Source organism: Centrocercus urophasianus, unplaced genomic scaffold (genome assembly GCF_019232065.1).
Source record: "Centrocercus urophasianus isolate 14NV4802_14NV808 unplaced genomic scaffold, USGS_Curo_1.0 seq_11, whole genome shotgun sequence".
Taxonomy (NCBI): Eukaryota; Metazoa; Chordata; class Aves; order Galliformes; family Phasianidae; genus Centrocercus; species Centrocercus urophasianus.
The window spans coordinates 9,975,551-9,995,974 of record NW_024884253.1 but is presented as its reverse complement, the minus strand read 5'-3'; the positions used below and the strand labels follow the sequence as shown (position 1 = coordinate 9,995,974).

Sequence of the window (20,424 nt, the reverse complement as noted above, 5' to 3'; positions counted from 1 at the left end):
TGATAACCTTTTGAAGGCAGGACCCTGCTCTGGTAGACAGTTCACAGTCAACAAGAAGTGTTCAGGACCAGCTCGAAGCAAGAGGACAGAATCCATGACGGCTCATATATCCCACCTACCAGAAATGGGTCTTGGCTGACCCAATCTCAGCCATTAACTATGAGGCTTCTAAATCACCTCCGAAGCCAGTAAGAGAGAGAAGTAAACTCACACTGTGATTTATCCCATATAATTGGAAGACTTGAGACATTCCGTGTAGAGTGAAGCTTGGTATCTAAATATTATTGATGTAAAAAGTCAGTCACCCCTTGTAATCAATCACCTGCCCTAGATCTTGCTGCACTGCTGCATTCTAGCTTCATTGGCTGGCACTGTGCTGGTCTGCTGTGTGCTAAGTTCCTGAGTTGAAGCCAAGTACAACATACTGAAATGCATGCTTCCAGATGTTTTTAGCAGGAAAGATTGGAGCTGCAGGATGTCAAAATTTGCAAATGCATGAATTTAAGGAAATTCTGAAGCTCCTATTCTTTGTTAGTGTGAGTCACGGGAAAATAATCAGTGTGGTATTTACAGAAACCAGCCCCTGCAGAAGCTCACACCTACTGATAATCTGGCATATTCTTTAGCCTTACTAACCGAGATTTCATAAAATCATAGGATCACAGAATGGGCTGGGTTGGAAGGGACCTCAAAGCCCACACAGTCCCAACCCTCCGCCCTGGGCTGGTTGCCCCCACCAGCTCAGGCTGCCAAGGTCCCATCCAACTTGGCCTTGAGTACTTCCAGGGATGGGACAACCAAGCCCCTTTGGGCAGCTGTGCCAGTGCCTCACCTCCCTCTCAGTAAAGGATTTCCTCCTAACATCTGATCTAAATCTCCCCTCTTACCTGAATGCTTGACAAACTCCTGTCATGAAATGCAGAGTGGGGCGAGTTCTGCTGGGGAGGAAGGAAGGAGAAATGTGCAGGCTGTGGGGAATGATGGTTGCAGCGTTGATGTCAAAGCATTCAGAGCAAAGCTGGGCCTGCTTGCCTGGCAGCCTGCTCTGTTTAGACTGGGTGTGAGAGACTGCATTTGCTTCCAGGGTGATGTCTTCTGTTATCATGCGGAAGGTGATGGTACTACACAGGCATGCAGGGCTGACCATAAGTTAGGAAACACCAGTCCTTAACAGATGTGGAGGGCTGAATACCAGGGATGCAAAGATCAGCTGATAGCATGTGGTAGCAGCTGCAGCAAAGGGAACCAGAGCTGAGGCTTTGTAGAAGGCAAATCATAACTAAGACCCTCTCTGTGCTGTTGTGTTTCTCAGTGCCCCACTGGCAGGCAAAGCCAACACAGGGCCCTGAATGAAGTCATCCCCTGCAAACACTGCTCCTGCATTGCTCCCATATTTTTTATTAAGAGTAATGTAGCACTGGAATGGGTTGCCCAGAGAGGTGATGGACATCCTGTCCATGGAGACACCCAACATCAGGCTAGCCAGGGCTCTGAGCAACCTGCTTTAGCTGTAGATGTCCCTGTTCGTTGCAGGAGATTTGGACTAGATGGCCTTTAAGGGTCCCTTCCAATTCAAATGATTCTGTAATTGCAAACTAGCTAATGCAGTCAAGAGAAAAACGTTCTGTTCAAGCTGGCCACCTTGGGAGGATGCTCCAGGGAACTGCTGCAAAATACTGCAGGCTCACCACAAAAGATTGGAAAATTATGGCAGGTGTTCAGTTTGCTTTTATTAGCAGGTTGAAGATAGCCAAGTATATTGGACTAAAATCCTAAGTTCATAATAACTAAGTTCATAATAACTGAACGAAGTTAGGGAAAGATAAAACAGTGCTAGACGTTTATTAAGGCTACATTTAGCAGTAAGGAATCCTCCTCACCTGCTCTGTGTCTCACTCTTGGTTCTGACTGATGGGTGTCCGCACGACACTTGGCTGCTGTGTCCTGAGTGTGTGGTCACAGCTCACCTCGGTGCTCTGACACAGGGGAACCTGCAGCTCCTCGTGGCTCTGGGGTATTTCCCCATCTGTCTGCCCTTCACTGGCAGGTACTGATCCACCAGCTTATTTCAGTAACTTTTCTGCTGCCTATCTTAAATAACAAATCCCTGGCTTTTGTTTTTCAATTGTAGTCTCGTTAAAATACAGTGGCATCACTTTACAAATTATGTTTTATGATAAATAGCACGAATTGCATGTAATTGCCCAGTTATGACATTCAAGCACAAACTGATCTTGAGTGCTTGGACTGCCATGTCTAGAAAAGCTCCCCCTCACCCTGTGTTAGATTTTGGGTGCATGTCTGCAGGCTGTTGGTTTTCTGTGAACTTGAACAGGGAGAACAAAAGACTTTGAGTATATTCAGGCCAGCTTGGTTTCCTTTCCAGCTCTCCTTTCTAGCAATGGCTATAAATAGCTACTAAAAAAAAAATAGGTGGTTGCCATTTAAAAAAGGTAAAAAGCTACACATTTTGTAACAGATGCTGTAGTAGAGTATTTTTGCTTTATCTTGTTCAGGGGGTGGATACAGAAACAGGTTGTGGCATCTTAGATATCACTGTGAGATAACGCAGGGCAAATACTAGATCTTATTTGCTTATTTTAGGTATTGGCTATCTAAATACTGAATGGAAATTGTCTTGTTTCCCATTATAGTTCGTCTTCAATCAGATAGCAACGATAATGACGACATCGAACAAATCGATGAAGATATAGCTGTGACTCAGAGTCAGATGAACTTCATTTGTCCCATTACACAGGTATGCTATCACGCTATCAGAGATTGGGAAAGAGCTATTTCATGTTCTTCATTGGGATGTTTATTGCAAATCCCTAGTACTTGTTAAAAAGCAGGCAAGCATTATCAGAGAGGAACAGCATTGCTTAGGGAAAAAAACAATCACACAAGTAGCAAGGCAGTTTCCTATGCAGGATCTGACTCCATAACTTCAGTGCAATGTCATGCATGAGTGGCAAGAAGACTTCCTGCTGTTTTACATGGGTTTTGTAAGAAGCACTTTCAGTGGACGTTCTCAGTTCCTTTACATCAAACCTGATTGATTACAGGCGGAAATGAAGAAGCCAGTTCGAAACAAAGTCTGTGGACATTCCTATGAAGAAGATGCCATTCTAAAATTCATCCAGACTCGAAAGCAGCAGAAGAAGAAAGTCTGGTAAGCTATCAGGAATGTGTGGAAAAGCTATTTGCTTTGCTGTGTAAGTGGAATTTTACTCCACTTGTTCTAGGAAATGTGTTTGGATTGGCAAGGCTACAGGAAGTAATACCTCAGCGTCTGCCCAAGTCAGTCTCCTCGTTAGTACAGTGCATGAAGGATTTTTTTCTTTAATGAAAACAATGTGCAAGGAAATATTCAGGAAATTTGTGGGGAAGTTACAGTTACTCATGGAACCTGCACAACAGAATAAAAGAGATTTTGTATAGCTGTGAACAGTAAAGAGAAATTTCAGCTTCATAAGGTTTGGTTGCTCATTGCATTCCCATTGCTTATTTAGGAAGCCTTAAGGTTAATGAAAAATTAAATGTCTCTGCTGTGCACCCTCTTCTGCAGTTAGGTTCCAATACAATTAACAACGAGAAGTATCAAAATTCAACCTTCTAGGTAGCACAGAATTTAAGAATGACCAGAAAGTACTGTATACTTTGTACTACAATGCAGTGAATTGATTTTTACTCTACAACACCAAAGCAGCTTGCTGCTTTCCATGTAGGATACATCTTCACAGAATCACAGAATGGCCAGGGTTGGAAGGGACCTCAAGGATCATGAAGCTCCAACCCCCCTGCCACAGGCAGGGCCACCAACCTCCCCATTCAATACTAGACCAGGCTGCCCAGGGCCCCATCCCACCTGGCCTTGAACACCTCCAGGGACGGGGCATCCACAACCTCTCTGGGCAGCCTGTTCCAGCACCTCACCACTCTCTCTGTAAAGAACTTCCCCCTCACATCCAACCTAAATCTCCCCTCCCTCAACTTAAAACCATTTCCCCTTGTCCTGCAGTTATCTATCCTATCCTTTCAAAGAGTTGATTCCCCTCCTGTTTGTAGGCTCCCTTTAGGTACTGAAAGGCAGCAATGAGGTCACCCCGCAGCCTTCTTTTCTCCGGGCTGAACAAGCCCAGCTCCCTTAGCCTGTCTTCGTAGGGGAGGTGCTCCAGTCCCCTGATCATCTTTGTGGCTCTCCTCTGGACCCTCTCCAACAGCTCCCTGTCCTTCTTGTATTGGGGGCTCCAGACCTGGACTCAGTACTCCAGGTGGGGCCTCACAAGAGCAGAGTAGAGGGGGACAGTCACCTCCCTGTCCCTGCTGGCCACTCCTCTTCTGATGGAGCCCAGGACACCATTTGCATTTTGTTGAATGAAAACATGTAAAAGTTGAATTATTAAACCTGAAATTCTTCCTGATGTGTTTCAAATTTTGAATTGTTTTGATTTTTTGGAAAACCAAACAAGAGGAAGAGGAGCTCAAAAGCTCTTCAGAGAAAATTTAGAGGACATATTTTGTCATCCTTACCCATCGTTACTGATGTGTTTTCATGCCAGATAACCAGAGTTTCATGCTTTTGTGTTGATGACCTCATGGAAACTTACAAGTTGTGGACTTTTAAATAAATGTGCAGTTGCTCAGGAAGATCTGTAGAGACTAGCAACCTGATTTCTCCACAGATAAAGCCACAGTTAGCTTACTTCCTCTATCTGTAGCTCTTGCATTTCTGTCAGACTGTACACACTGCCACATGGATACAAAGTGGGGCAGAACTTCTACTTCCTGACTGCAGGAAAGCACCACTACAAAATCAGTCATCCATTGTGATGGCTCTCAGTGGCTTTCTGTACTCTGGACACCACCTTGAAGAACAAGGAAGAAGCACCTTGTCTGAGCACCTTAGGAGGGATATAGAAAAAAGATAGAGAGCATGCAATATGCTGTGGATGACAGCAACAGCATAGCAACAGAAGCCAGCAACAGAAGAGACAGGAATGTGGCTAGAAGAATGAAGAAGAGTTGGGAAACAGCTCACAAGTTGAAGAGTGGAGAGTAAGAGTTCTGGAGGGTAAGAACAGGGCAGGAAAGTGCTCAGCAGCCTGAACCACTACACAAAATACCTCCTGACTCAACAGGAGGCTCACTGATTCCTCTGACTTACACTGTCCTCTGTGCAGTAAATAGCCCAGAGAACCCCACCGTCGTTGAATCTTTATTACATCACATAAGCTTTGTCAAATCACTGCTTTATCCCAATAAGCCACATTGCTGCTTCTCTCTTCCAAGCAAAGAGAAATTTCCATCTGCAACAAATGGAAAAATGTTGTAGTAGAGACAGCTCTGGTGGATCTGAGAAATTTCATCACTGCTGATAAAACTGATGGGGTTGTAGAGCTGAATTTTTATTTTCCATTTTAAGAAATTAATGCCTTAGAGGAAGTAGAGAATAAAAAATATTATCGAAGCTGTAAAATGCCCAGCTTTAAAAGCAACTTTATGCTCAAACTGAAGTTATTTGTGCAGTCTGAATCCTGGTGGATCTTAATCCCGAGTTTTGAGCTTGCACCCTTACCACTTGGACAGCAGTTATTGCAACATGCCAGAAAAGTAAGAACACAGCACTAACCAGGTTTCACTGTAACTAGATTGAGAAAGGTTGCCTGGTTTTCTCTGCCCAGTCTCACCGATCTGCTGTAATTTTAACCTTTCTCAAGAAAATGCTGTCAATCTTTGAAAAACCGTAGTCTGCATCGTGGGAAGACAGACGTCAAGCACCAAGTTCCTCATTCTGGAACCATCCTGTTTGTGTTACTCAACATTACCCAGCTTTATTCAAGTAGGAGTATAGGTATCCTGAAAGAGCACAGTGCTGGCTAGGGGAGTCCTTTCTGTCTTTACTCATCAATCAAGGCCATTGCTCATTGCAGAGCTATAGAAGCAGCTGTCTTCTCACACATACTGTATGCAGTGTTTGAAACCACTGGATGTCCTTGGTGCATTTGCCAGTCCTTCAGCTGACACACACACACACAGCCACTAGCTTTGTGCTGCTGGACTCAGCCACAGAAGACTTGTGGCAATTCTGATATATCTCAGTTTGCTCACTATTTTCCATTGCCTGGAAAGACACACTAACTCTTCATGCTTACAGATAATGTTGGAAGCTTTCTAAGCACTAGTTATTCATTAATCTGTTAAGTTATTGCTCTTACAATAAATTGTGATAAATGGGAAAAATGAGGCACAGAGCAATTAAGTGACTTACCTATGACACACACAGCAGGCAGCTGGCAAGTCTGGAATAAAAGCTATGAGTACTGAATGCAAATAGGTTCAGCACCTGAGACAAAAGTTATTCCTAAAGAAGAAAAAAAAATCAGAAAAAATGTCATTTCTGATGACAGGTGCCATCTGTGAATGTTTGGGCCACTGCCTAATGGGAATGACCTCTGGACCCTGAATATTTTTCACCCTGTTGTCTTTCTCTGATTGTTTCAAGTAGTTGTAAGCCATTTTGTATCGGATCTTCGTTTAGAGGCTGTTCATTTGACCCCATCTCTTCTTTCTCTGCTTCCTTAGTTCATAACAGGACAGGTAAATTTTCACACCAACTGGATGTTCCAGTGATTCACTAGTCAGCCTCTGCAAGCCTCATATAATCTATTTATTTCCCTGTAAGTTAATTTCCCTATTTATCTATCAGTGAAGATTATACCACTCCACTGCAGAGTAATGGGGTAAGAGGTAATTACCTGCAGTTTACAGAGGACTTCAAAGAGAGAAAGCAACATAGCAAGACTTGGGTGCAGCGTTACAATCATTGCTAATGCTGTGTGCAGGGAACAAGGGAGCAATCTACAGGTGAGAGGCTCCGTCTCTGCGTTCCTTCCTTCAGCTGTTGATTCCCACCCATTTAGATAAATGGATTTATTTTTCACCACAGAGAGCTGGTGAAGAGGAAAAGAGGTAATGGGGAGCTGACTGAGTGTGAATCCCAGATAAATGGAATAAAGCAGCAGATGTAACGTAAAAACCTGTGTCTGACTAATACAATTCTTCTCACTTACTGGAGTCTCTCTCTTTTTTTTAACAGCTGCCCTAAAATTGGCTGTAGCCATGATGATGTAAAAGGATCAGATCTCGTGCCAGATGAAGCACTTAAAAGAGCGATTGACAGTCAGAATAAACAAAGCTGGTCAGCGCTGTAGGAATCGGCTGGAAGTGCCATTGCCACAAAGAAAATTTGTTATTAGAGGTCTCATGAGATAAGCTGCTGATTGTAAGCAGGTTGTGTAACGGATTGTTATTTAAAGTGTTTCATTTGTAAGCAAAGTTGAAGGTCTCTGCTGTAACTGGAAACACTTTTTCATCCACCAAATATGAGGAATTCTTGGTGTTTTTTTTTCTCTTTCTTGAAATTCTAAATGTTGCATTTGTTAAATAAAATGTGGCTTTCAGCCTTTAGCTTCCCTAGTCAGCCTGTTAATTTTTTCAGCCTATTAGAGGTGCGGATTCCGCCAGCACTAAATTGTGAGTGCTTTGCTCAGTATTGCAGACAGTTGTTACTGTCTCTAACTGCTGGGAACACTGAGTAGGGCACTCCCACCAGGATGCACGTTGCTTAGCAGTGCTTCCCTGCTTCAGTGCAAACCACAGGAAACTTCATAGGAACAATAATTGCTACGCATCTGTACCTTGTATATGGACACACCACGTGACCACGCGCCTTAAAGGATCTTCGCCTTGTTCTTAAAGTTATCCAATGCTCTGCACTAACTTAGGCTTTTCTCATGTTATATAAACTTCATTTTCCTGTACATTTGGGTACAAATCCAAGAAAGGATGTAAGCTTTGTAACACTCCGTAGTTACTCCCTGGATCCATCTGCGGGTGTCTAGCAGGTAATACACTGGCTCTATGCATCACAAATAACTGCTGGTAAAAAGAGCTGCCCTGGTGGTCAGGTGGCAATTTTCTTATATCTGAAATTCAAAATACAGGATTCCTTGAGCTTTGGGAGCCTTAGTGAGTTAGGTTTCTCCTAAGTCATTTTTCTTAACGTACAAGCTGATGTTCAGTACAAAATGTAGCCAGGATACCCAAATGCTAAGCTTTTCATTCTGGGTTGCTGTTTGCTAACAGCTTTCCTTTATTAGACTATTATTAACCCCAATTGCACTTGTGTGCAAACCACTTCAAGCTGAAATTATTATTTTGTAATTGAAGAATATTAATCTGCAAGCTGATTTCGTAGCTAAAAAAGGGAACTGGGGCATTATTACTTGCACTGAGTTTTTGTATTCAAAACACTTCATGAGAATTAGCTGGGTAATTTTCATAATGTGATCTAACCCCAAAGGTCTATCTTCTCAAAACTCCGTAGTGATCAGGAGTGCTTCTGCCTGTAAGCCCAATTGAAATACTGGAAAGAGATTTGAGAGCAGTTGAGCACTACGCACTTTTTTGTCCACTTAGGTGTGAAAATAATTCTCTTTTAAGACATCTCAGATCAAAGACTGTTCAGGAGAGAGGTTATTGATTTTCAGAGAAGTGATAGAGTTAAATACCACAAGAGAGGAGGTTAACTACTGTTTGTCTCAAAAGCGGTAATGGTGGTGGTGGAGGGATCCCTGTGTTGTAGCTTTGTCTTTCATCTCTAAGTTTGTGGTTAAGTTTTCTCTGTCATCATTTATAGGCAGAACACTCAGAAACAGAAACCTGTGTGAAACTCATGTTGGTTCAACAATCTCTGCAGGGGTGCAGTAGTGTTGTCCTCGTGGATCTAAATCAGTCCTTACCAGTAATCAGGCTACCAAGTCTTCAGATGCAGAGATGTAGCTACACATTCAATGGCTGCAGTTTCTCACCTCAAATGTGGTTCACGTGGGTGTCTGGATGTTTCAGATAATATATAACATTATAAATGCTAAATTATGCCAGAGCAATTCATACCATTAAGCTGGTGCCATGATGATGGCAAAATACCTGATCTTTCTTTCCTCCTTTGCTGCTGCCTCGTTGGTGTGGCTGTTCTTACTGACAGCTCATTGCTGCTTCATTGGGTTTTGTGTCACAGCTGTGACCTCGCTGTTCCCACATGTCCTATGTCCTGCCTAAACTCTGCTCTGGATAGAAGTAGCTTGCAAGGGTTAAAGAATAAAAATAAGTGTCTGTGATGAATAGGCTGATCAGTGTGACTCACAGAAGTGGAAACAACAGCAGTTGAAGCTCGAATCTTAATCTGTTTTGGCTATAAGATATCGTATGTAAACAGGCATATGTTAACAGTTCACAGAGTAATTTGTGTCTCATTGCTTGACGTCAGAAATTTTGCAATATTTAAGGAAAGAAACTCATAGGTGAGGCTTTTTTCTGTTCCATGAGGAGTCTTTTACAGATGCAGCAAACCTAGGTGAAGTTGGTGAAGATGTGACACTGAAACCTGGTGAGAATCTGTCTCTGCCAGAGAAGAGAAGTTCCATATAGTATTTTGATTAAAGAAACGTCTAATCAAACAAATAAAAGGCAGTAGGGATCCATATACAACAGTGCTCAGCGGTGCCCTGGGGCATGAGACATTAGCACAGCTCTCACTGGAACAGATCTTAAAAGCAGACACTCCCTCTGTCTTCCAATCAGTGGAGCCACAAAGAGTAAAAGAAGAACTAATCAGGCAGGCATCTCATGGAAGATTTAGCACACTTGTGCTAAAAGGAGCATGCACTGCTCTGAATCAAGGGTACATTCATCATTACTGCTCCTGAGCTGTGATCTTATTCATTCTAGAAGAATCACAAAGACTGGGCTAAGTCAGTGCTCCCTTGAGAAACACCCCGAGCAAGAGCAGGGGCTGGAGGAAGTGAGATCGATGACTCAACACCAAGGCCAACACACTGCCTTATTTTAGACAATGTCCCCTTGGATATACTCATGTTTCCTCATGAGTGGCTGCTGACAAAGGTCTTACCTACCTGTGGTCACAAGCACCTCATGACGTTTTTCTCAAGAATAGCTCCAGCACTGTGGCTGAAACCAGTGCAGAATTCACCGTGGAACAAGATTAACTTTCACTGTGGCTTCAAGTGAGCGTTAATCTCCAGCTTCCCTAGAAATCTCCCTGTATGGATCGGAGGCCCTACTGACAGGGCTCTGTTACATAGTAAAGATGCACCTGGGAAACATGTTTCCTGGAATGGGAAATTCCTCCTTTTCCTTGCTGCAGCCAAAGCATTAAATCAAGGGCACCTCATCACAGCTACAGCGAAACGTCGGTCATCCAGGAGTTTTTTTGACACAGTTCTGACTGCAAACAGTGCTTCCAAATCTTCCATAAATAACATTCTATTTTCTGGTCCCAGAGGTCTCACTGCTCATACATGTCATTTAAACACGTGGCACGCTCACAGCAGTGTCCAGAGGGAAATTCTGTGTGTGTATGCCAGTGGGTTGTAGGCTGCTGGCCAGCAACTGAGAGAAGGAAGAATATCCCATTGATTGCTGAGCAGGTGTGAAGTGCTGGGATGCGTGCAAGTTGGGCAGTGGTACCCATGGATGTGCTCAGCCTTCTCCTGCTCGAGTAAGCTCAGCAGTATAACAGGACTGCACCAACTTATGTACAAAGGCATGCGTTTTACTGTTTCTAAACACTGCACACAAGGTAGCAGTGGGGTGGAGGAGGCTGTGCCTCGCTCGCTTCTTCTGCATTTAGTCCAGACCCGAGGACAGAGCTTGAAAGCACGCACATGAATTGAATTGCATGGGAAGCTTACCAAAGGAAGTGTTTGCTTGTAAACTCGGCATGAATAGGATCCTCTCTGACCGCAGGGGAAGCGGAGAGCAGCTCATTCACTGCCCGCTTGTGCAATCGGCTTCTGAAGTAAGAACAGGGTTTGAGGTTTAAGACCTGAACCTCCACACATCTCCAAGCAACAGAAGCAGCTTTCATACTCTTTGGTCTGAAAAGGGACAAAGTCAGGAGGTGCTGCTCATGAGACTCCTTGGGTTTGATAACAATGGGCTTGTCAAAAGGGAATTACGTAGCTATCCCAGCAACAGCAGCCCTCAGACAGGCTTCTGGGAGGGCTCGAGGGGAAACATCTGAACACCAGCACACTGCAGTCCCTTTGATGTCACTGCGCTCATGTCATGTGTTTGATATCTCAGCACTGAATCCAGCACTGAATGTCACAGAGCATAAGGCTGATTGTAGCATTACTATGGGTGTGATTCCTGCCACAGAACGGGAGCTTTAGTTCTCTATCACCTGAGCACAGGTTTTGGAGCCTTTTCTGTGCTGGGGGATTCTATACAGCAACTCTGCAGCAGACCATATGTTGGCTGCTGGGTTTGCACTGCTGGCGTTAAATCCAGCAGTTGTGTAAATGTCATTAGAGGTCTTGAAATAGCTCGTAATGTAATGGTATTTATTTTTCTGATAGTTTAATATTTGCCTGATGGCTTAATATTTTCTCAAGTACTGGTGTGCTATGCATCTTCCAATATCTAAAACAATGACTTATTAATTTCTTCCCATAGCAAGCAGCCAGTTTATTTATAACTGGCCCAATCCAACAGAGTCACTCTGCATATCCCACGAGACACACTGTCAGAGTAACTGGACCTGTCCCAGGCACTGAGGAAGTGGGGAGATGGTTACACAATTCCCATTGCCACTGGCTGCTCCAGTTACAGAGATAAAGGGTCAGAGAAGTGGAGCAGTGCAGACAGATAACTCTGTGAGCATCACAGGGCGAGCAGCTGAACTCGCAGTGGAAGCACTGCTGAGCCTGAGACAGATGTTGGAATGCCATGGGAGAAGATTTCCTTAAATAACACGGGAATGAAATGGCAATGCCCAAAGTTCCCTTAGGGAGCACTTCAAATTGCTATAGGACCTGGGAGGTGCTCTTCACAAACCTCTCCTGTTTTCTGCATGGGTTCACAACAAAATTCGGCTCGTGCACCAGCACTGGCAGAAGTGGCCAAGGGGAGATGAGTTTCAGCCCTCTGAGAAGTACCAATGTGCACTCAGCAACCAGCCGGCCCCGCTATCCCCTGCTTTGTTATTTTTCATTCTGGGGATCAGATAAAATTAGAAAAGACAGAAGCCCCAAGCAGGGAATCACTTCTCCCTTTAGACTAGATATCGGGAAGAAATTCTTTACTGTGGTAGCGGTGAGACACTGGAACAGGTTGCCCAGAGAAGTTGTGAATGCCCTCTCCCTAGAAGCATTCAAGGCCAGGCTGGATTGGGCTGTGAGCAACCTGGTCTAGAGGGAGGTGACAATGCCTGTAGCAGGGAGTTGCAACGAAATGATCTCAAAGGTCACTTCCTACCCAACCATTCTATGATTCTGATTCTTGTTGCACTCTGCAGCATGTTGGAAGGAATTTGGTGATGGTGAGTCCATATGTGGACCTTTCATTGTGATCCATACCTAAACAATAAGAATGACAATAGGGTACAGAACATTATTTGGTCACAACTAACTTTGCTACTACATGTTTATTCATTACATTAATGCCATGAGTACACAAAAGCATTTTGAAGGAGGAGGGAGCTGGGCTGGTTCAGCCTTGAGAAGAGAAAGATCCAGGAAGATCTTGCGGCCTTCTGGTACTTGAGGGGAGCTTAAAAGCGGGAGGGAGGCTGACCTCTTACAAGGTCAGGTAGTGATAGGACAAGGGGGAATGGCGTCAAATGAAAATCATGGAACCACCAAGGTCAGAAAAGCCCACAAGCCCCTTGCCCCGTGCTACAAAGATGGCGGCTGCAGCCCGCGGAGCAGAACCGGGCACGGCCCATCACAGCAACAGCCGGACCGTCAGTGCGCCATCAGTGCTGTGCGGGCTGGAGCCGGGGCATGGGGAGCACAGTGCTGGCTCAAGTGAAGGCACATCCCTGTGTGCTTGTCAGTATGTTGGCTCAACACGGGGCTCTGGACAGCAAAGAATATGCAACTGTGCTTTCTGGCTCCGTAAAGGGCTTTGAGAATAGGTTTCAAGATTGCCAAGAGAATCAATTTATGTTTGTGACACCATTTTCAGCTGATAAAAACACATGGCCTGCAAGTGTTCAAATGGAATGCATAGAGTTGCAATCAAAGATTGAGCTAAAAGATCTGCTCAGTTTCAGAATCCCTGCTACCAGAGAGAAATATCTGTTGCTTCTCAATCACACCTTATTTATGTAACCGCTGTTTGGCACATTTGTGAATGGTTATTAAGGATGGGTAGCACTTTGTGAAGATGTACTTTGTGAAGTACACAAAGAGCAAAATTTCATCCAGAATCTCTGATGAACACCTTGAGAGCTCACTGAGAACTGCAGCCACTGCCATCAAACCAGCCTGGTGTGTTAGCTTCACAAAAGCAGGGTCACATATCCCACTAGTTTTATGCTTTTGTTCCTCTCTTTCTTTCAAAATGCTGTAAGACAAATATTAAAAACTAAAATGTTTTTTAGTTATATATTAATGATATTGTATGTTTTACAAGGGATGTTCTGAAAGTAATGCCTTCTGTTTTACAGTGTTGGGCCATAACATGAGAGGCGGATGTTGGTGGTACAGCAGTAGAGGTGGATCCTTCCCACCAATACTCGGTTCCATGTTGTTGCTGTGCGGCAGATTGCAGCAGAGGGGCAGAATGGCATCTGACATGGAAGTGCATATGAACCAAAAGTGTCACTGAACAACTCCATGCACAAAAAATGGCACCTACTGATGTACGCTGACACTTGCTGAATGTTTCTGGAGAGCAAACACTGGGTGTGAGCACAGTGGGGCAGTGAGTGGTGGTTCAGCAGTGGTGACAACAGGTCACTTTGCTGGTGCAGATTGGGCATGGAGGCTCTTGTTTACTGCTGGTGAGGATGCACAGCTAGTGGTGGTGATTGTGCTGAAAAAATGTGCTCTGTAGCTGAGAATTTGCTCTATCAAACAGTGTTATTGTGCTCTTCGTAGGTGTTGTAGTTTCCGTGGAAATAAATAGGAGGCATGAATTCTGTAGCAACTTACGTGTATGCAGCCAAAGGCAATTCCTCCTCACTCAATGCGGCCCAGGCAAGCCAAAGGGTTCCAGTCCAACCATCGGCCCACCCCCACCATGCCCACTAACCATGTTGCTCTGCCACATCCACACGCTTCTTCAACACCTGCAGGGACGGGAGTCCCCGCCCCCCGGCAGTCTGTGCCACTGCATGACCAAAAGAAAGGGACAGCGGGGCACAGCTGGGCGCCCATCTCGGGACACCTGTACAGAAGTACCGACGGGACGCAGCCTTCCAGGAGGAGCAACACGAAGCAGAAAGGCTGACGGGTCCGTGCGTTCTTTGCCTATAAGGGGAACAAAATACAACGGCGCGTTCCGAGCTGCGGTGAATCGCTCAGAAAAAATCTGCACACGTTCTCCGAATTGTTTGTTAAAGGGGGAAAAAAAAAAAAGAAAAGGCGAAGAACGGAAAATGCAGCCCCTGGGATATCCCTTTATGGCATATGCATTTTATGTTTAAACGCATTAATGGCTCTGCTATGCCGTGACTCAGCCAGCAGCACGGTTTCATGCGTTTCTTAAAATACACGGCGAAAGCTGACGGCGGAGCCGGGGCTGGGGGGGACGGGAGGGCAACCCGCGGCACAGGGAAGCCTCAGCGCCGACCTCCTGGAAGCGGGCGCCGGTGTGAACACAAAAGCCGGCCGTGCTTCCTCCTGAAGCGCTAAAGCTGCAGCTCCCCGCGCGTTTTTCTGTTTGCTGCCCGTTTCTCTGTCGCTTTCCTCCCACTCGGCGGCTCCCCCCCACAGCCGCTCCGGGAGCGGCCCCTCGCTGGCTGCCGAGTTTCACGCGGGGCTGAGCGAGCCAAGGAGCCTCGTGGCGACGGAACCGGGCTCCGCGTTTCGCTTTTATGCGTCGGAGCACCGCGCGGGGTCGGGGTCGACCGGGTGCGGCGGGCGCTGCGGGAGCATCGCACCGAGAGGCTCGGGGGCACGGCGGGGCGGGCGGACAGCGGGGCGGGGCGGAGCGGGGCCGGGCCGAGCTCCCTCCTCCCACTTCCCCGTGCGTCAGGGGCCGGGAGGAGGAGGAGAAACCATCTTTTTTTTTTTTTTTTTTTTTTTTTAAAGCCTCCAACTACTTTAGCGCGGAGTCGGCAGCAGATGGTGGATACGGCCCGGGGCTGCGGCGGGGACAGCGAGGGGATGCGCCAGCCGCGCTCCGCCCGCCCTTAGCCCCCGGCCCCGCTTCTTCTTCTTCTTCTTCTTCTTCTTCTTCTTCTTCTCCTCCTGCTCCTCCTCTTCTTCCTCTCTCCGCGCCGCTCCGCTCCGCGCCCCCCATGAGCCGCCCCGCGCCGCCGCCGCCCCGCCGCGCCGCCGCGCTCCTCCTGCCGGCAGCCCGCTGCCGCAGCGCCCCGGCCAAGCGGCTCCCGCCGCTGCACGACGGCCCCGCCGAGGAGGCTCCGGCCGCCAAGTGCCCGCGCCTGGCCGAGTGCCCCGGCGGAACCCCGGACTGCCTGAGCGCCCCCGGATCGCCCTGCGCGCCCGCCTCGCCCTCAGCCGGCGGAGGGGCGGCGGGGAATGTGGGCACGGCGGGGCCCAGCCTGATCGCCTCCTATCTGCTGCTGCCGCTGGCCGAGCGCGAGCAGGTGTCCCGAGCGCTGAGCGTCAGCTCCGGCAGGGAGCTCCGCTGCAAGGTGAGCGCTGGGCGTCCCGGGGCGGGTCGGAGGGCGGCTGGGGCTCGGAGGGGCTCCGAAATGGGACGAAAGGCTTTGGGGCGGTTTGTGGGTTCCATTGGTTTGGCTTTTGTTCCCCATCGTCCGTGCGGAACGAGCGGCGGAGCCGCGGGGAGGGTCTCGGTGCCGCTCCGAGTGGAGCACGGAGCCCTGGCGCTGCTCCATCCCCGGCATTGTTTGGAAAGAGTCGCTGGACGCGATTCCGCTCCCGACGGCCTCGAGGACGAACGTTGTGCTCATTTCCTCTGCACAGGTGTTCCCTCTCAAACACTACCAGGACAAGATCCGGCCCTACGTCCAGCTGCCCTCGCACCGCAACATCACCGGTGTGGTGGAGGTGATCCTCGGAGACACCAAGGCCTACGTCTTCTTCGAGAAGGACTTTGGGGACATGCACTCCTACGTGCGGAGCTGTAAGAGGCTGAGGGAGGAGGAGGCCGCCCGGCTTTTCCGGCAGATCGTGGCAGCCGTCGCTCACTGCCACCAGTCGGCCATCGTGCTTGGAGACCTCAAGCTCAGGAAATTTGTCTTCTCCAATGAAGAGAGGTGAGCGGCTGTCACCGGGCGGGGAGTGGGGAAGCCTCATTCAGAAGGGCAAAGAGCATCCTAAGGGTGGGGTGGGTCCGTGCCCCATGTGTGCAGTGGAGCACCCAGGGGCTGCGGTTGGGTGTTGGCTGAGGGAACAGAGGGAGCTCTCCATCAGCCTCCACTCCTCCAGCACAAGTTGAGTGAGATCTTGGGTCTTGGTGGTGATGGATGAGTTATAGGGCCAAACGGATGAAGGGATGGGATGTGGAGGGAACAAGGACAGCACAGTGCTGCTCGGCATCTCCGTGCTGGTGGTGGTGCTTCTGCTGCTCTGTGGATGTGGGCATGCATGGCATGGAGGGCGGCACATGGTTAAATGTCCCGCGGGGGGGAAAAGTGGTAGAACTTGACCTAAAGCCTGAGTTATAGCAAGGTGCTTCCAGCTTCCCCCATCTGCTGGCACGCTGTTGGGATGAGCTTCTAAATTTAGACCAGGGAAAGCATTCAGTGTCTCCCTGGAGAGCTGGCTGCTCTGCGCCCCGTGCTGCACGTGGCAGAGCTTGGAGTGTGGTGTCAGCCCCAGGAACTGACCCTGAGTGGCCGCTGTGCTGTAGGAAGCTCAAAAAATGGGTACAGGCTGCAGCGGGGTCGTGCTTAATGTGATGAAACAGAAGAAACCGCTGTCTGGCTTTCTTTTTTAACTGCTTCTGTGGGATATTGGTTATGAAGGTGATAAGACAACGAACCAGTACTGCGCCTCTTAAACAGAAACAGCCGTATGTTGACATGCAAAGAAAGTAATTCCTTTGAAGGAAACTATTGCAGCTTTTCCCGCCCCTAGTGAGATGAAACATTTGTTGAAATGTTACATTGCACATAGCCTGGCTCGTTTGGAAATTGGTGTTGCACAGGCGAGTGTCATGTGCATTGCGTTTGGCAAGAAGAGGGTTAAGCAATGGCAGGCGGGCGCTGGGGCTCACCAGCACAGGTGCAGTTTCAGTGCTCCCGCGGCCAATCCCGGGCCCACGGTTCGCATTGAGTCACATTTTCCGTTTACAGAACCGATGGGTATTTTGCATTGCAGCGGGAGGTCACGCCGAGGACAGGCTGCAGTTAGCACATCCCTGCGGCACGTGAGCGGTGGCTGCTGGTGGGAAGCTCCCGGTTCGCCACCACGGGGACCGGGGCACCACTTGGAAAGGCAAAAGGGAGAAAATAGGGATTGAGGAAGCTGGAGAGCACGGAGAGTGCAGAACAACCGAGCTTTGTGTTGTGAAAATGAATGCTGGGATGGCAGCAGGAACCTCGCTGCCATTCCTCGAGAGCCCGGCACTTGCTGACGTCCCAGCAAACAACAACAATATGCACGTAGCTACACTTGGGTCTGGGGTAAGCATCCCCGGTGCAAATTAGGAAGTTGTTGCCTCTCCTTTGCTAATGCGTGGAATGGAGTGGTGATTGCTGCACGGAGCTGTTGGTCTTGCTGCCCTGTGTCTCTAACCCAAGGCTTCCACCCGTTGCCCCCCGCAGGACGCAGCTGAGGCTGGAGAGCCTGGAGGACACGCACATCATCAAGGGCGAGGACGACGCGCTGTCGGATAAACATGGCTGTCCCGCCTACGTCAGCCCTGAGATCCTCAACACAACGGGGACGTACTCGGGGAAGTCAGCCGACGTGTGGAGCTTGGGAGTGATGCTCTACACCCTGCTGGTGGGACGCTATCCCTTCCACGACTCGGACCCTAGCACTCTGTTTTCCAAAATCCGCCGCGGACAGTTCTGTATTCCTGACCACGTCTCCCCCAAAGCCCGATGCCTCATCCGCAGCCTCCTGCGGCGGGAGCCCTCTGAAAGACTCACAGCCCCAGAGATCCTGCTCCATCCCTGGTTTGAGGCGGTCCTGGAGCCAGGTTATACAGACCAGGAGACAGGGACTTCCGATCAAATCGTTCCAGAATACCATGGAGACAATGACGATATCAGTTCCTTCTTCTGCTAACCCTGAAATCTCATGAACCTCGTCATTCTCACCTCTGGCATCTCCGTAGGGTTTCATTATTTTATTTTTATTTTTCCACGTTATAGACTCAAAGCATCTTAAAGTGCCAGTATGGTCAGAAAAGTGACCTTGTTTCAGATAAACGTCGACCCACAGATCTCTGCGTGATCTCCCTGCCGGCAGCTCAGTCCTGCTGCCCGGAGGAACCACATGGCTCTGCTCCTGCCTCCTGTGCCCTCTGCCCTTTCCCACTGCATTTTGGCTGCAGAGCCTTATTGCTGGCAATGTGGAGAGAGGCAGAGCCAGCCCTCGGCTTCCCCATTTGCCCCAGGTTGTATGGACAGTGATTTGCAGCGGGTGAGGGGCACAGGACATATCTCTAACTGAGCAAATCTGACAAATTAGGGTTTTTTTTATTTTCTTTGTTCATTTTTAAAGTTGGGGGAGTTGACTTGGTGTCTTGCAAAGCAGTTTTCTGACTGTAAGTGCACTTTAGAGAGGGAAGGAGGTCTTCATCAGCACATCAGCTGCCTGCTCGTTGCTCCAGTCAGTTGTATTTCCATAGGGATGAAGCTGTAAGATCCTCCCATAAGAGAGGTCCCTGCTGCAATTGCTGTGAGGACCTTTCTGACACGGGGGGAAGGGGGAGTAGCTGATCTCCAGCTGGATCCCCTCTGATGCCATTCGCTGAATGCAAAATCGTTTTAAATAGCCTTCAGCCTCGAGTTACTGCAGCGTGTCCTGTGCGACTTCATGCCCTCAGCAGGCTGGTCAGGCAGCAAGTCTCAGCTCCCAGTGCCAAAATGTATCTGTTTTCCCAAACGTAACACTATCAGGAGGGCACCTTGCCTTGGACAGCGATAAGGGGCATCTTGTACAGTATATGTAAACATGTTCATGTCTTCCTACAGGCTCAATTCTTCTTCCCCCCCCCTTGCTCCTAGAAAGTCAGTCTTAAGAATAAAATCTCCGTACGCCCTTAAGTTGATTATTCAGGTATGTTGTTGGCCTGTGGCTATGTGTTTGTTGTTTTTTTTTTCCACCCCTCTCCCCCCCCTTGAATTTTGTTCTTTTGTTTTGCATGATTATTCATAGTCTTTCCAATGTGTGTGGATAACAAATAGACCTAAATCATTAGCTTCCCAGGTTGGGGGTAAGCAAAGCTTAGCCCTGCCTCAGATTCCTCTGTTCCACACCTCTGTGCCCAGTGGCTCACACAGAAGTGGCCATTTGCGTTAGGGAGAGCGCAGTGCCCAGTGGATGTGAGGTGGGCGATGGGGTCATCCCTGGGGTGGTCCGGCGTTGAGCCCCCGGTGCACTGCAGGAATACCATGTATACCTCATGGACTGTGTGCTTTGTGCATACCTTACATGTGGGGGGTTGTTTTGTTGTCGTTGGGCTTTTTTATGTTTCGTTCCATTGTTCTTTGTCCTAATAAGAGGTGTCAAAGAGCAATTTAATGTGAATTATTGTTGGCAATACTAACTTGACAGAATCATGAGCATTAAGAGCAGGGCACTACAGCTCTCCATTGCACTAAACTTCTCATGATTGCTTGACGTTTGTATCTGTGATACAGTTTAACCCTTCTATGAAAAAGAACGGTGAATTTGTATATATTGGTAGAAAAATCTGCTAGAAAAGCTGGAAACACTATGTCCAACTTGTAAATATGTAGATATCTGTGGAAACCTGGATGATAAAGTCTGACTTGTAGAAAGTTTTAATAAACTTGGTTTCATAATATTTGCTCCCATTCCTGGTGGTGTCTCAGGGTGAACGTTGGGCTTTGCCTCAAACGATGGGGTTTGGCCTCAAAGCACATCAGCTCGTGGCCATTGCCTGCAGGTGGCCCATCACCCCCTGGCTGGAGGTGAGAGGGGACTGGGGAGGTGGAAAGGGCATGGCTCCCCCAAGAGCTATATGGGACAGGGCTTCCTGTTTGGTAAGGATGGGGAAGATAAGTGACTGCTTCGGAAGAGTCAGCCTGATTTAGCTGTTGGATTTCTGCTGCCCAACTTAAGTCACCCTGCTGCCTTTCAGCCTATGCATTCTTTTATAACTGGGTGCAGATGGCAGCAAAAGGTTGTCCTCCTACACTTGCCTGCCTGGCTATGGGATGTGCAAACCAGTGGAAAATTGGGTCTCAGGTGTCTCCAAGGGAGC

At 47.9% G+C, this 20,424-nt stretch overlaps 2 protein-coding genes across 3 annotated transcripts in view; both read left to right on the top strand.

The window, feature by feature from the left end:
- Window positions 1-7,470, top strand: part of NSMCE2 (NSE2 (MMS21) homolog, SMC5-SMC6 complex SUMO ligase) — a 128,041-nt gene extending 120,571 nt beyond the window's left edge. For both annotated transcript variants that reach the window (XM_042834077.1, XM_042834086.1), the window contains exons 5-7: window positions 2,655-2,758; window positions 3,066-3,172; window positions 7,100-7,470. In XM_042834077.1, the coding sequence (XP_042690011.1) occupies window positions 2,655-2,758; window positions 3,066-3,172; window positions 7,100-7,214 (326 nt within the window). In that variant the 3' untranslated portion in view covers window positions 7,215-7,470. The remainder of the gene's footprint in view (window positions 1-2,654; window positions 2,759-3,065; window positions 3,173-7,099) is intronic.
- Window positions 7,471-15,334: 7,864 nt separating this feature from the next.
- Window positions 15,335-20,004, top strand: TRIB1 (tribbles pseudokinase 1). The gene is made up of 3 exons (XM_042808936.1): window positions 15,335-15,691; window positions 15,984-16,276; window positions 17,789-20,004. The coding sequence occupies exons 1-3, from the start codon at window positions 15,335-15,337 to the stop codon at window positions 18,255-18,257; spliced, it is 1,119 nt and encodes a 372-aa protein (XP_042664870.1). The 3' UTR covers window positions 18,258-20,004.
- The last annotated feature ends 420 nt before the right edge of the window (window positions 20,005-20,424 follow it).

What these genes read in the sequence shown, in the direction of transcription:
- TRIB1 (XM_042808936.1), top strand. Translation starts at nt 15,335, where the DNA reads ATGAGCCGCCCCGCGCCGCCGCCGCCCCGCCGCGCCGCCGCGCTCCTC. An exon ending in GCAGGGAGCTCCGCTGCAAG is followed by an intron (nt 15,692 to 15,983) that starts GTGAGCGCTGGG and finishes TCCTCTGCACAG; the next exon opens with GTGTTCCCTCTCAAACACTA. An exon ending in GTCTTCTCCAATGAAGAGAG is followed by an intron (nt 16,277 to 17,788) that starts GTGAGCGGCTGT and finishes TGCCCCCCGCAG; the next exon opens with GACGCAGCTGAGGCTGGAGA.